This window comes from Arachis ipaensis, chromosome B9 (assembly GCF_059453495.1).
Source record: "Arachis ipaensis isolate K30076 ecotype BB chromosome B9, ASM5945349v1, whole genome shotgun sequence".
In the NCBI taxonomy this organism is placed as follows: domain Eukaryota; kingdom Viridiplantae; phylum Streptophyta; class Magnoliopsida; order Fabales; family Fabaceae; genus Arachis; species Arachis ipaensis.
Window position 1 is genome coordinate 135,316 of NC_142444.1, and position 14,440 is coordinate 149,755.

Consider the following 14,440-nt stretch of genomic DNA (forward strand, 5'->3'; position numbering starts at 1 on the left):
GCCGAGAACAGAGACTTTGCACCCACCTCGCTAACTCTCTTTAGAAGTACCACACTTGTTATGAGTGTGTTTTAAGTCTATTTGTCTCTCTCATCTTTCGCTTCTTCCTTATCAATACTACTCTCCGTGTCTCCCATCATCCCCTCCATACTTGCCTGAATCCAAATACAATGAAGAAGATGAAGATCAATATAATGCTGAGGAAGTGCAAGAGCTTGTCAAATTGGCAGCTAGGAAGATCTTCATCATATAGCAGTTTAAGGTCCAAATCTGTGAAGGAGAATTTGTGGGCTGGAAATGAGATGCAAGAACATGAAAATTTTGAAACTATATTTGTTGGCAGCACAAGGAAACGGTACGTAATCAGCTCCAAATATCTGAATCATCCTCTTATGAATGCTCTAATCAATAAGTCAAAGCGAAACAGCGGTGAGGATTATGAAAATGTTTTGGTGGTTAACTGTGAGGTAGTTCTCTTTGATCATCTCTTGTGGATGCTAGAAAAGGCAGATCCAATGCTCACTGCTGACTCTCTGGAAGAATTGGCTGACCTCTATGTCATTTAATTAATTAAGAGTTCTCTTTATGAAATTGGAGAGGAAATATTGTCAATCCAATTTTTATAATACCACTCCCATTATATGCTTTATTTCTATTACATCTTTATCTTAAATTATCCGCTCCTTAATAATAACAATAGAATAAAAGTATGTAACAAATTTAATTAGGTGGTGTATGTGAGGGCTACGCCAAACAATCTTACGGTGGCTATGGGACCCTAGCTTATTTAACAAAACAAAGCTCTCTTTTAAAGCAAAAATGGAAGAAATAACAATCCTACGTTTATACTCGTCACAGACACCACCATACATAGTTTGCTGCTACAGAACATGATTATTTGTGTGCGCTTCACTTGACAACTCTACAGGGAACACGGGAAAGCGGCTGTTAGATAAGCGATATGTTTGTAAGACGAGTATAGACTCCAAAGAATAGAAAAGAAAAGGGAGGAAATGTAGAGAGATTGTTATCTCTATCATTTCTCTATTACCCATCCCGAATATGAGTGTTTCAATCGGATGATGTCACTTATTTTTCCGAAATGATTTAATGATCAAAAGTTATTGCAAGCCGAAACACCCTAGACCCAAATTCTTAATGTAATTAATGTTAGGCCTACTTTTAAGCAAACCAAACTAAAGCGGATAACAAATTTCAAAAAGATACAAAAGGTTTACGGATCAAGATAGAGGTTAGTTAGTGTATTAACAAATTCTCCCATCATAACACTTTCTTACTACTCCAACCTATGTAAAAACAATTCATCATCACTTTATGGAATACATGTCCACAACTCGGCTTAAAAGTTTAAAATACAAAAGAAAATCCATGCTAAGAAGAAATCTTTTAAAATACAATCCAAGCGACACTAATGCAACTAGCCTTCATAATCTCCCTGGGCAAATTTGTTCTCAGGGTAAAAGACAGCTACAACTTGATTTCCGCCAAATTTCCGTCCATTCAATCCAGCACGGGCTTTTGTAGCACCATCAACATCAACATACTCCAAAAACACCTGCAAGCAATATTAAGTTATATAGCCACAATATATATGAAATAAAACAGCACTATCAAAGCATCTTCATATTCGGAAAGCACACCAGCAATATTTCATATTTCTATTAATGATACAAAAATGAAACTGGAAAAAGAATGGGAAGATTGAATTTCTAGACGAATAGCTGAAAGGGACCAACCTTTCCAACGCCAGGGGTAGCTTCACCGTTTGGTTGTGGGCGAGGGATCACCACATTCACCAAAGTACCTACAGATTGTAAAAACAAAATAAAATCTGAGTGTACAAATTAGTTTCCAAAGCATGTAACAAAACAAAATATGCATCAACGGAAATAGAAGGTTATGGAAGGCTTCAGTCTGTAAAACTAGGCCTGATTCTTTTTTTGGAGAATGCGGAACAAATGGCTGTAAAACAAATAAATAAGACAACAAAAATCAATACATAGTAGCATAGTTTGCAGTACAAAAAGGTAAACTAAATCCCAAATTACCAAATTTGGAGCACTCCTGCCTCATGTCATCAAGAATCTCTTCGTAGTCCTCATCATCCTTGAGCTCATCAGAAGAAACTGCATGGGTTAAACACACCACCTTTGTTGCCACTAAAGCTGGTTGTAACATAAGTTTCTACACCAACCAACCACATGGAAATTACATATCTCAAGATATACAGAGACTAGGTAACAAGTATATTGTTATAAAAAACAAATATGTTATACCTGAAGAGCAATTTGCTGTTGTGCATGCATTAAAATGCTTTCTTGCTCAGGTTTAGGTTGCTGTGGGTTAGCACCTTGGTTAGCTCGTCTAACAGTAAGAGTCTTATCTCCCATTTTTATTCCATTGAGAGCAGCACAGGCAATATCTGTAACTGCAAGATCTTGGTAAACACAAAATGCATAACCCTTTGAGTTTCCTGTTTCTCTGTCTTTCACTAGATCAAAGCCCCTAAGAGGACCAAAAGTCTCTAAAAGCTCTCTTATCTGTGTTTCTGTAAAGTAATATGGAAGACCACCCACAAAAATTCGATCAGGGCCATCGAGTCCTCCAGCTGACCCGGGTGTTAGGCCAACAGCACCCAGATTCAAATTGGGATTAGGTTGGCTTGGACCTAGGGTAGCAGCTAAAGAAGGATTATAATCCGTAGGTCTCCTGACCTTAACTGGTGCCCCCTGAAGTACAAAAGCAAAATTCACTAAAATAACAACCTATTGATACCAACAAATTCTCACCAACTCAATGGAATGCGAGCTAAGTTGTAGTTGGGAAAAAGAATACCTCAAAAATAATCCCATCCAAAGCCATAGCATTGCTAGCTTCCTCAACAGACCTCATCTCCACAAAGGCAAACTTCTTGTCATGGTTAATGTAAACATTTACCACTGCATCACCTGACCATAATAAGATTGAATGAATTAGGTAACTTAAAATGTCTGCAAACTGGCTCAATCCAATGAAGATTTTACCGCACCTGGTCCGGCAGTGTTTCCTCCAATCTTAGCCATAACCTGACTGAAGAAAGTAGCAACTGACTGCAGCAAAGAAGGTAAAAGATAATAGAAGAGAGATTAAAAGCGGCCACAAACAAAATCAACAGAACAAATATATGGTCCATTTGCCACTTTATATAGTATCCAGTAAGAGTGAAACAAATTAGAACTTCCTCCTCAACACAAAACACAAGAATCAGAATAAGATAATGTAGTACCTGTTCATTCGCCGTAGGAGGTAGGCCCCCAACATACACCCGTCTAGCATGACGTGTAGCCTGTATATTTGGCAAATTAAATAAGAGACAAAATTTGATGCTACTAGAAGAATAGAAAGAAACCATCATCATAGGAAAAAGGTTTATATTTACCTGTTGTGTCATAGCCTGAACTGGCATGACGGGAAGAGCACTAAATGGCTGCATCTTGAAATGACAGAAATAAAAGGGCGAAATTAGTGAAAATATTGTGCCAGAAAACTAGAGGCGGGAATAAGGAAAGGAAGATACCTGACTAGTAGCCAACGGAAACATATTTGGAAACATCCCAGGAATAGCAGGATTTGCTCCAGTAATCTGGCCTGCAGGCAAGGTACATTACATCTCAGAAAAAAAAAAGTCATTATTTCAATCTTTTCCCATCCTATTAAGTATCAAAAGACTCCTGCTGCTCCAGTTTGCATGAGCTTAAGGATAATTTAACTTCTTTGCATGTATTATATATGAATATGAATAGGATTAAAAGAACATTATAAACAAGTTTTAGAGATAATATTTGTAAGTCACCAAAGTAGTCAATAGTTTCCAGTTGAAGATGAACAAGACCCACCAAAACCGGTGCATTGATTCCTCCGTGGACATAAAAGCTACAGTGTCGGCTCACGCCCATTGTCAGCACAGTGGGGCTAGTAGCCCAACATTGCCTTCTTAGAACACAAGACAAGACATAGAAACAAAACAAACAAACACCAAACACAAGACAAAAAAACCAAAGCATCTTTTAGTTCCAGAAGTATATCACCAAGTAAAAAGAAAGACAAAATTACACACCGTGGGAAACCACTCTTCAAAGAGCTATATACCAGAATAATAACTGAACATAGCTTACCAAGTTAACACCATGCAATTTGATATGAATTTTCCATACTAGGACAACCAAAGAAAAAACAGTTCAGACTATTAAAAGTTTATAATATATACATATAGGAGCAAATGTACCTGCAACAGCAGAAGCACCAGCTAACATTGCAGATGCAGGAGGAGCCATATCAAAACCACTAGTCCTTTTGCTGCAAGTAAATATAGTTAATTTAAATAGTACCTGTAAACAGTTTTAATTTGAGAAAATAAACTAAAAATATGAGCTCATGATTTTATCCTTGTATCGTATAGGTGCTTTCATTTCCCATTACACTTTTGAGGCACACATAGACTTGTGTAGTTGAGTTTCAGACATTGTTATTATATCTTAAAATAAGCTTTCTCAATGACCATATTCAAGGTAGGTAGAAGCTTTACTAGGATTGGAAGGCATAAAACGATAAGCTTGATATAATATAATCCTTCCCTGACATCAAGAATAGAAATTCATACAACATTACATTGCTTTCAACTGTGCACCCATCAACTGTTGTCAAATGCATCGAGAATTATTTTACAATATACCTCTTTGAGCGCGAACGCGACCGTGACCTTGATCTATGCTCAGATCTAGCCCTCGAATGAGATCCAGAACGTGAACGAGACCTGCGCCTGTGCCTATCCTCTCTATCATAATCCCTTCGTCTGTACCATCAAAAGATATAGAAACAAATTGGAAAAGAAAATGAACAAAAGACAATAAAATGAATGTGAAAATATAGGCATAGCAAATATCTTGGGAAATCAACAATAAATTCTTAGAAGATCTGCTAACCCGTGCTGACAAAGATACACAAGCTCATACTCAGATATAAGGAATAAACCTGAGATGAATTATTTACCTATCATAGTCCCGGCTTCTGTAATAATCATCATCATCTCTATCTCTTCCCCTTTCCCTTCTCTCACTGCGATCCCTATGGCGGTCTCTGTGATGGTGGTCCCGGTCCCGATCCCTTTCCTTCTCTCCATCCCGATCTCTTTCTCTATCTTTACTTCTCTCCCTATCTCTGTCCCTTTCCCTACTTCTCTCTGTGTCCCTGTCTCTGCTTATCTCCCTATCTCTATCCCTGTCCCTCCCCTTGTCTCGTTTCCTGTCCTTTTCTCTTCCCTTCTCACGCTCCTTTTCTCTGCTCCTTGAAGATTCTCTGTCATACTCCCGAGAGCCATGCTGCGAATAGAAATATAAACAACAGAAGAGTAACGAAGCACGTATTTACATACCCAATAACTAGCAATATATAAAAAAATAAGGGTAATGTCAATAGACAGATATGCCACATAGTCCGTATTGCATGTGAAGCAAGCATTAGGTATACATAATCCACAATCAGAAACACCTAATTGATAATAAAATGAAGGACTCAAAGCCAAGGCAGCCAATAATAAACACCAGATATAAACATAAACATCAAATATGGTGTACGAATTACATATTTCAACCTACTTTTTAAAATTAAAAAAAAAAAAGCAGCAGAGAGACTTTCTTCCTTAGAATTAAAAACAACAAAGAATCATCTTGGTAGCAGCTTCCTTAGAAAGACTCAATAGTCAAAAAATAAATACGCAAAGTAAAAAGCTCACAATAACCTTAACATCTCAAGCTATAATCATGCAAAGGGGAGCGGAATCAAACAGAAAATATTAACACAACATACACACATATAATTACACATATAAATATAATTTGTAATTGCTTTGCCCTGTTCCGATTCTAAAGAGGGAACAAAAAAAAAAAGAAAACCCTCTCTTAATGGCAAGACATAGAAAAGCAGAGAAAAGGTAAAAGGCATCTAAAACCCTGATAGATGTAGAGTGCAATAAAAGGACCAAACCCTAGCTAGAATGGAATCACAGAGAGAGAGAGAGAGAGAGAGGATACGTGAGATTTGGAGTCGGGGAGATCGTCGTTGGTAGGGTCGGGAGGAGGAGGAGAGGAATCAGGACGAGAATGAGAGTTGTGAAGGCGCTCTTCTTCTTCTTCACCGTTACCTTCGTATCTCTCGTCGTATTCGGCCATTTCCTTCTCACTGGTGTGTCCCTCTCTTTTAGGCTAGCTAACTGCTCTCTGCTTGGAATTTGTTTCTGGATATATTCATTTATGACGTATATAATGTATATATATATATACGGAGACCAAGCTTAACCCTCTCGGTCTGTTTTGTTTAACCCATCTTCTCAAATGGGCCTTCTAAGTTCCTAACTTTCATTATAATAGCCCAACAGAAAACCCTAATCATTATTATGTCCATTTTACATCCACAGCAGAAAAACCAATCTATTAAAATAAAAAATAATTCAATACCAAAAAAAGTAAAATAAAAAATATATTTTATTGAACATCTGTAAAATGTAAACAAAAATATTTTATCATAAAATATTTATTTTTCAATTTAAATATATTTAATAAAATTTAATATTTATTTTAATAATTTTATATAATTAAAAAAAGAATATATAACCATTTTGTCACCTAAAAATTTTTTATTTTGACAAAATGGACCTTAATATTTTATTTTAACAAAATAAACCTCCAAATATATATTCCGTTTAATAAAGTGACCCAACGTATTAATTAATAGTTAATTTATGGTTTAATTATTTTGCAGGTCTCTGAAATCTTACCGAATTTTCAATTAAGTTCCTATATTTTTTTTTTTTTAATTGAGTCTTTATACGTTAAATTTGTTTTCAATTTAGTTCCTATCGTGACAGAACCGTTTAAGATAACAGAATATTCTATTAAAAAATCGAATATTCTCTTAATTAGATTCAAATAATTAATTAACCATACTTCTTCTTTTTTTAAGGGTAAAGTACTAAATTGGTCCTCTACATTTGGGCGTAATCCTGTTTTGGTCCTTAAGGTTTAAAGTGTCCTATTTGAATCCAAAAAAGTTTTATTTAGCTTCAATGTAATCCCACCAGGAGGTCAAAATTAAATAACTAACGGAATATCCTACATGATAGCAATATAGGAACAAGATCGATAATTTGGAGACAAGTACAAGTTTCAGAGGCACAAAATCAACCGTGAATATATCAATACATTTATTTATCATTTTTCTTACAATTTAAATAAAATATTTTTTATAGAATTAAGGAGAATGATAAATAAATGTATTAATACATCCACGGTTGATTTTATAACTCTGGAGCTTGTACTTGTTCTCCAGATTATCGATCTTGTTCTTCTACTACTGTCATGTAGGACATTTCGTTAATTATTTAATTTTGACATCACGATGGGACTACATTGAAGCTAAACGAAATTTTTTTGGATTCAAATAGAGCACTTTAAACCTTAAGAATCAAAACAGGATTACGCCCAAACGTAAAGGACCAATTTAATACTTTACCCTTTTTTTAAATACCAAAACAACCCTTGATATTTTGTCCAAAGTGAGAGAACCTACCCAGCCCTAACTTGTCCTCTGAAGTTCTTGTTCGGTGGCGTTTCTCCTCCGTTCGTGGGTGTTGTCATCCATCTGCATCGTCGTCCGTGGCGGCATGAGCATCCGTCGGTTGGTGGTCCTCCATCGCTTCTGGTCTGCTCTGCGCTGTCCATCTGTCTGCTCTACTATGCTCCACGCAGTTTGTCCGTGGGTTCCGTCGCGTTCCCTCGCCGTTCCCTCTTCGTATCCTTCACTCTCTGAAGGTTGTAGTAGGCTTAGAGAAGGGGGTTGAATCTATGCCTTCCTTTTCAGTTGCAGTTATGACCCTTTTAAAACAAACTTTTAATTCTGATTCTGTTTTACTCAGCAGCAGAAATTTATGAGACAATTTATTTTTGTCTCATGAATATCAAAAAATAGAACACAGCAGAGAAGAGAAAAGCTAACACCAGCATGTATCCTGGTTCGGTTGCCTTGTGCTATGCAACCTACATCCAGTCTCCTCCACAACTATGAAAGAATTTCACTATAGTTAACAGTATTACATACACCAATTTCACAGGATTGACCCAATCCTTTCACACTCAAGTTCTAACCTAACTTGACATTGGCTATGCTAATACATAACTATTGCTCTTAGTGCTAACCCAACTAAGAAATGGATACTTTACAGGTACAAGATACAAGACATAAACATACCTAAAGAAATCTGAAACAAACTCTAGGCTTTTCTCTCAAGTGTTTCACTCAGCCTTTTTCCACTCATGGCTTTTACTTGAGCTTTCTTACAATGCCTTTTCTCACAAGAAATTACAGAAAGATATACATAGAAAAGAACATTACATTCAGTAAAACATGAAGGAGATTGACTTCATCAACAGCCTCTTCGCTATGTGGAAAACCAGATTTGCAAACCTCAGATTGAATTCTTCAGTATTGGCCGAATGCTTCTTTGAAAGAAAGCATTATCCAAGTAGAGGAACTTTCTTTTCAGAACACAACTCTCATACTCTGGTCTTCTCTCCTTGCTTTCTGAATGAACAACAAGCTTCTTTTATCTCCTTGCATGTTGCTTGGTTCTTCTTCCAAGGTCAACACCTTGAGCCTTGAGCTTCACCAACCCACAGATTCACTTTTTCTCCTTAATCCCCAGGTAGAAACTTTCCTTCTGACTTCCTCATCTTGACCGAAAGCCATAAAACAGTAACCATAGAAATCTTCTCATGGTCAACTTGATCTTAGCCCTTGAAAACCAACTTGGTCCCCAAGTCTTGTTTAAGACCGTAGATACACAGCAGAGAAGAACAGAAATCCTCTTTCCCTTGTATCCCATTTCGGATAGATCAGAGAGTTGGGAAGAAGAGATGAAGCCGAGTTGCATGTATGAGGAAATGATTTACCTATAACCTAAGCTTGATTGGTTTGGATTTTCTGATTTAGATTTCTGTGTTTCAAGCTTAATCATTCTCTCTCTTGCTTCTTTGGTGACTAGCTTGGTGAAGAAGCTCTCTCTCTCTCTCTTTCTTACTTTCCTAAAATTCTGATTTGACTTGGTCAGAGAGGAGAGGAACGTTGCACATTGAAAGAGTGAAGACTTCAATCTTACAAGAGAAGCTTTGTGAGATGGATACGGGCTTGGATTGGATTTCCATTAAGCAACCCGTTTTAATTTCTTTGGCTTTGTTTCTTTTGGGCTTCTGATTTTTGCTTTCAGCCCACCAACCTTACTGATTGCTTTTCATTCCATTTGGGCTATGGAATTTTGGCCTACAACAATAAATGATTAGTAATAAGTAAATATAAATAATCAACACTAATTATTTATTTTGCCCAAAAATAATGTTTGTCATCACTAATTAATTTAATTAATTTCTTAACTCAACACTCTCCAACTGTATTTACCTTTCTTTTTTCTTTTTGCTTTAAAATGGTATTTGTTTCCTCAACTACTCTGGACAGAGAGTCATTCGGGATGGATATTGCTGACAGAGAATGAGAGGTCAAATTGCAGCGATAAAGATAATTTGGAAGATCGTTTTATTGATGATAATCCTAATCCGGAGGTTTTCTGCCATTTTCTATTTCCAATAAAAGCACGTTCAATGTTTATCTTTCTCCTATCTTGTTTGTGTGTGTTCCAGTTTCATTTGACTTTTCTCTACTTGATCTTGTATAATTTTTTTTGGAAAAGATATTAATTATTGCAATTGTAGAGTACTTTTAATGGAATTTGAAGCATGTTTTGATGCACTCTTAAATCGAAAGACTTTAAATATAAACAAAGTCAAAACAATACCTTTTTGTCTTTCATTACCTTTACAACTTTTCCAATGTCTTTTGATATTCACAAATGTAGGTAGGTACATTGTTTATGCTTCTGATGATATCAAACCAAAAGGTAAGAAAAGCAAACATTAATGGCTTAAGAAGAAGCATCATTTGGTAGTCAGATGATGATGGTGATGGCGATAATATTATTCAAAAAGCTTTGGAAACTAACAATGTCCTTCAAGATAGCCAGACACATAGGTGATATCACTAATTCTAAATTATAGTTTGTATGCATGCTTGTTTTCTCTACTTTAATGTTTTTTAAATTTTTTAATTTATTCATAATTTTTGTTTCAATGAAACAGGGAAGTAGCTCTGTCGGACAAAAAGAAAGATGTTGGGAATGTTAAAATTTTGAAAAAGAAAAAGAAGGAAAAAAATCAAGAGTTTCTTAATGGGCATTCTATAAAACTAGATCAAAGTAAGTAAGATAAGCCAAAAATTGAGATGACTCTGGATATTTTTGCAGGGGTTTTGTTAATTGATAAATTAATGTATGAAATGGTTTTGTTGATTATAAATTTTGTTTATTGTTGATTTTGTTGTTGTGATGATGTTATTATGAAATTGGATTTCCTTTTTCTCTTTTTTATCGTCCTTAATTTGTCGGGATTGTTGGTAAGAGTCCCTTCTTCTCGAAACTAAATTATAAACGAATCGGTGACTGTTGATACTTTTTGACATGGTTTAATCCGGAATGTGTAGAGAAAATTCTGAACTGTTGCCTTATATATCTTGTCATTTGTTGACACTTGAGAAAATATGTATTATTTGTTCTAGCCTAAACATAGAAAAAATGTATGCCTTCAATATATTTGTTTTTGGGTTTTTGTCAGTTAAATTGGTTCTCTTGTTTGAGGAACTATATAGAAATTAGTTTTTTTTTTAAATAATTTTAGTTATTACTCTATCAATGGTTTTTGTTACCATATGTCATATGGAAGTTCTTTCATTATGTTCATATGATCATATATGGTTGCATGTTGTTGGTGTTGCAAGTGTGAGAAGTGCATGAAGTTAGTCCCACATCAAAGAAAGTAAGGAAAAGTGATGAGTTTATAAGATGAGAGACCCATTAACTTAAAACCTTAAGGTTTTGAGTTGGATGTGGTGTCTTCTCATCTTATGTTCTCTCACTTGATTCCTCCCCGAAATCTCTCCGATAGTCGAGAGCTCCCCACGGTTAACCCAACAAGTGGTATCAGAGCCGATGGTTAATCGGTCTGGTGGTTTTAAGGGGTATTCAAGGTGAAGTATTGAAAGTCTTCCCGACAAAGGTGGTCCAGAGACCGTATCCCACGGTGTTTTGCGGCGGTGTGATGGACGAATACTCATATGTGGAGGAGCTAAAGGGGAGTTGATGCTTGATGTGGAGGCTCACACTTGAGGGGGAGATTGTTAGTGTTGCAAGTGTGAGGAGTTTCTTCTCAGTTGATGATATTTGATCATGAATTTGTATTATTTAGTATTTATTACTCTCTATCTGATTGCTTATTTAGTTTGAACTATGTAGTGTCATCGGAAGAAGAGGAGTTTCTGGAATTAATCTACAATTATAGTCTTTGCTCCCCAAAGAACCACGAAAAAGTGAATGCTCCGTCTATGCTTGAAATCCTTAAAAGAGACAAAAAAAGAGCATGTTTGATGGCGCCGAGACAGCGCTATGGCAAGAACCAGGTTCAATTCAGATGATGAAGATGAGGAGAAGGACATCATAGAATATGGGAGGAAGAACAAATGATGAAGATGAAGATTTAAGGATTAAGGCTGACTAAATCCCCATTTTGGACTCTGATATTCACGCGATTACTTAATTTGGTCCTCGAAATTTAAAATTATCTATATTAGTCCTCCAGATTTAATTCCGGACATCAATATGGTCCCTTAACTCTTTCTGGCGATGACTAGGCAAACGGAGTGCTGAGATGGTACCCTCCCTACCACGCTGGATGATGAGTAAACGACGTCGTTTACCCTTGGTGCTCAAACAAGTCAAAAATGAAGAATAATAGAGGTAAAGAAGAAGAAGAATACTTTATTTTAGGTCTCCATTGTTTCTTCTCCCTTCATATATAAAGCAACGACATTTCTGACTTGTTTGAGTGCCAAGGGTAAACGACGTTGTTTACTCATCATCCAGCGTGACAGGAAGAGTGCTGTCTCATCATTCCGTTTGTCTAGTCATTGTCGAAAAGAGTCGAGGGATTACATTGGTGTCCGGACTTAAATCTGGAGGATAATTGTAGGTAATTTTGAATTTCGAGGACTAAAATGGATAACGTGTGAATTTTAGGGGGCCAAAATGGGGATTTAGTCGATTAAGGCTTTATAATTGCGTATGGACTAATTTGAGTGTTTTAAATAAATTTGGGACACTAATTTGAGTTAAATTCATTGTTTGTCCATGTCAGCTTGCAGCAAACTGCCAAGTTGACACTTGACTACACACATCAGCAATGTTAAAACGACTAATGAAATTTGGACTAACAAAGACTCACGTTTCTGAGAGTAAGAGATACACTTGGTCATTTCAAAAAGTGAAGGACTTAATTAAAGCAAGTTAGAAATTTCAGGGACTATTCAGGGCATTACCTCCAACATTATCACAACCACCAGCACTAACACTACTACCTTCAATGAGCGATGCCCTCTTATGTTCGGATGTTTCCCATAGTAGCCATCCTCTCCTTTCCTCTCTGTTCCTCTCCATAGTCGCCATCTCCTCTCCTCTCCTCTTTTAGCTACACGCAACAATAGCCACAAAGATAGCGTTCTCACAAAAAAAGTTCTCACCAAAAAAATTATGCTCAGAATCCACATAGCCGTCATGGCGACGATCAGAGATTCAGAAGCTAGGAGCACCAAGAGTTGTTTTTAAGAAGCTTCTGACAGAAGCGACAAAGGACATGGGTGTCAAGTGTCTTGATGTTATTCGTTGATGGCATTATGCGCATCTAAGCGTTGACGAAAGTGAAGGGCGAGGTGCTTACACTGGAAGCTAGAGAAGAGCACAAGCCAATCAAGGTAGTCCATGTGCGGTCACCATTATTGCGTGAACGGTGGTTACCAGAAGTCTCCAATAACAGTAGTGCGACTACAATGGTGAATGTGATAAGAGAAAGAAATTAGATAAAAATGGTAGAAAGCAAGAGAAGAGGTTGCAAAAAGTAAAGATGAAGAAGGAAATCAGATAAAATGAGGATGAATTTTGTGGTGTAAAAAAAAAAAATTTTTACACTTGTAAAATTGTCGTGACACACTTATAAAATAGACATGTAATGGATTGAACGATTCCAAATTTTTAAAATTGATGTTGACACTATTCCATCAATTGTCGCTCACAGTTTTGCAGACAGATTAATAATTTTTTTTTATCGAGGCAAATTCATAAGTTTATTAAAAAAATAGTGTTTTATAATAATTTATTGTGTATTGGACTTATTACATTTGGATCAATATATTTGTTTTTCATCTGATTGTGGGCTTGTAAATATAATAATGGAATTGGATACTGTATGCTACATTTAGATAGATTTTTGCTCCATGAGATGAATTTATTCTTAAAAATTATATAATTTATTTCATCTATTTTTTTATTATAAAGTTTCAGTAATAGTAATTTATTTATATATTGTTTATTTATATAATTATTAATAGATAAAAAAAACGAAAAAGAATAATTTACAAGAGGTGTAAATATAATTTAATCTCACCTTAAAATTTATAATTTCAAGTCATTTATTTATAATTAAACATATTTTTGTTCCCAATAACATATTTCTTGCAAACTCTTCTAAAATATGTATGAATATTATTGAATTGGTAAAAACTGTGATATGAGAAATCCAAGAAAACGGTCTTTATTAATGTATATTTTATATTTTTTTATATCACCACAAATAAAGAATTGTTAGAATTATTTTTGTTTTTTTTTAAATATTGCTCTATTTCAAACACCAATTATTTAGAACATGGTTCAATTGATCATAATCGAAAATAAATGAAAGCAAACAAAATTGGTGTTCAACAACATACGAATATTTTCATGATTTTAGATATTTGATTATTGATTTTTTTTTTCGGAAAGATATATGAAAAAATGGATTAATATTGATTCGATCTTATTCAATTTATCGTTATGGTTAAACTCATAAATTGTGCTAGACAAATTAAAATACTTAGCCAAGTTAATTAGTTTTCTTACTCCTATATATTTATGTGACAAAGACTGACAATTTTATTATTGTGCGTCTATTTTAAAATTTAGTATCAAAATGTCACCTTTTTTTAATTAATTATTCAGATGTCATTTCCTATATTATGATAATTAATTATAGCTAAAAAAAATAATAAATCTATTGTCTTCTTAATAAAAGAGTCATATTTAAATAATTAATTTAAAAAATAATATTTTAATAATATTTTTTTAAAATAGCACATTAGTAAAAAAACCTACAAAAGCCGAAAAAATGGTGAATTAGAATTGATGATAACTTTTTTTTGGACA

The 14,440-nt window shown here is 35.0% G+C and overlaps 2 protein-coding genes across 5 annotated transcripts; one reads left to right on the top strand and one right to left on the bottom strand.

Moving 5' to 3' along the window:
* Positions 1 to 93: 93 nt before the first annotated feature.
* On the top strand, positions 94 to 686 carry LOC107645082 (SAUR-like auxin-responsive protein family). Its single transcript, XM_016349110.3, has one exon. It carries the CDS (start codon positions 171 to 173, stop codon positions 564 to 566), a length of 396 nt encoding a protein of 131 aa, XP_016204596.1. The 5' UTR covers positions 94 to 170; the 3' UTR covers positions 567 to 686.
* Positions 687 to 1,213: 527 nt separating this feature from the next.
* Positions 1,214 to 6,310, bottom strand: LOC107645075 (splicing factor U2af large subunit A). Of its 4 annotated transcripts, none has more exons than XR_015899388.1 (13): positions 6,090 to 6,308; positions 5,050 to 5,378; positions 4,733 to 4,852; positions 4,286 to 4,356; positions 3,578 to 3,648; positions 3,440 to 3,487; positions 3,287 to 3,346; positions 3,050 to 3,110; positions 2,857 to 2,969; positions 2,298 to 2,750; positions 2,070 to 2,205; positions 1,758 to 1,983; positions 1,214 to 1,576 (listed from the first exon to the last, which is right to left on the bottom strand). XR_015899388.1 is itself a non-coding variant. In XM_016349094.3 (13 exons), exons 1-13 carry the CDS (start codon positions 6,225 to 6,227, stop codon positions 1,439 to 1,441), a joined length of 1,812 nt encoding a protein of 603 aa, XP_016204580.2. In that variant the 5' UTR covers positions 6,228 to 6,310; the 3' UTR covers positions 1,214 to 1,438. The 4 variants fall into 4 exon arrangements, 2 of the variants coding, with proteins under 2 accessions (XP_016204580.2, XP_016204581.2); XR_015899387.1 differs by having other exon boundaries at positions 3,440 to 3,493; XM_016349094.3 differs by having other exon boundaries at positions 1,758 to 1,825; positions 3,440 to 3,493; positions 6,090 to 6,310.
* Positions 6,311 to 14,440: the final 8,130 nt, after the last annotated feature.

What these genes read in the sequence shown, in the direction of transcription:
- LOC107645075 (XM_016349094.3), bottom strand. Translation starts at nt 6,227, where the DNA reads ATGGCCGAATACGACGAGAGATACGAAGGTAACGGTGAAGAAGAAGAA. An exon ending in TTCCGTTGGCTACTAGTCAG is followed by an intron (nt 3,494 to 3,577) that starts GTATCTTCCTTT and finishes TGTCATTTCAAG; the next exon opens with ATGCAGCCATTTAGTGCTCT. An exon ending in CTACCCCTGGCGTTGGAAAG is followed by an intron (nt 1,577 to 1,757) that starts GTTGGTCCCTTT and finishes TATTGCTTGCAG; the next exon opens with GTGTTTTTGGAGTATGTTGA.
- LOC107645082 (XM_016349110.3), top strand. Translation starts at nt 171, where the DNA reads ATGAAGAAGATGAAGATCAATATAATGCTGAGGAAGTGCAAGAGCTTG.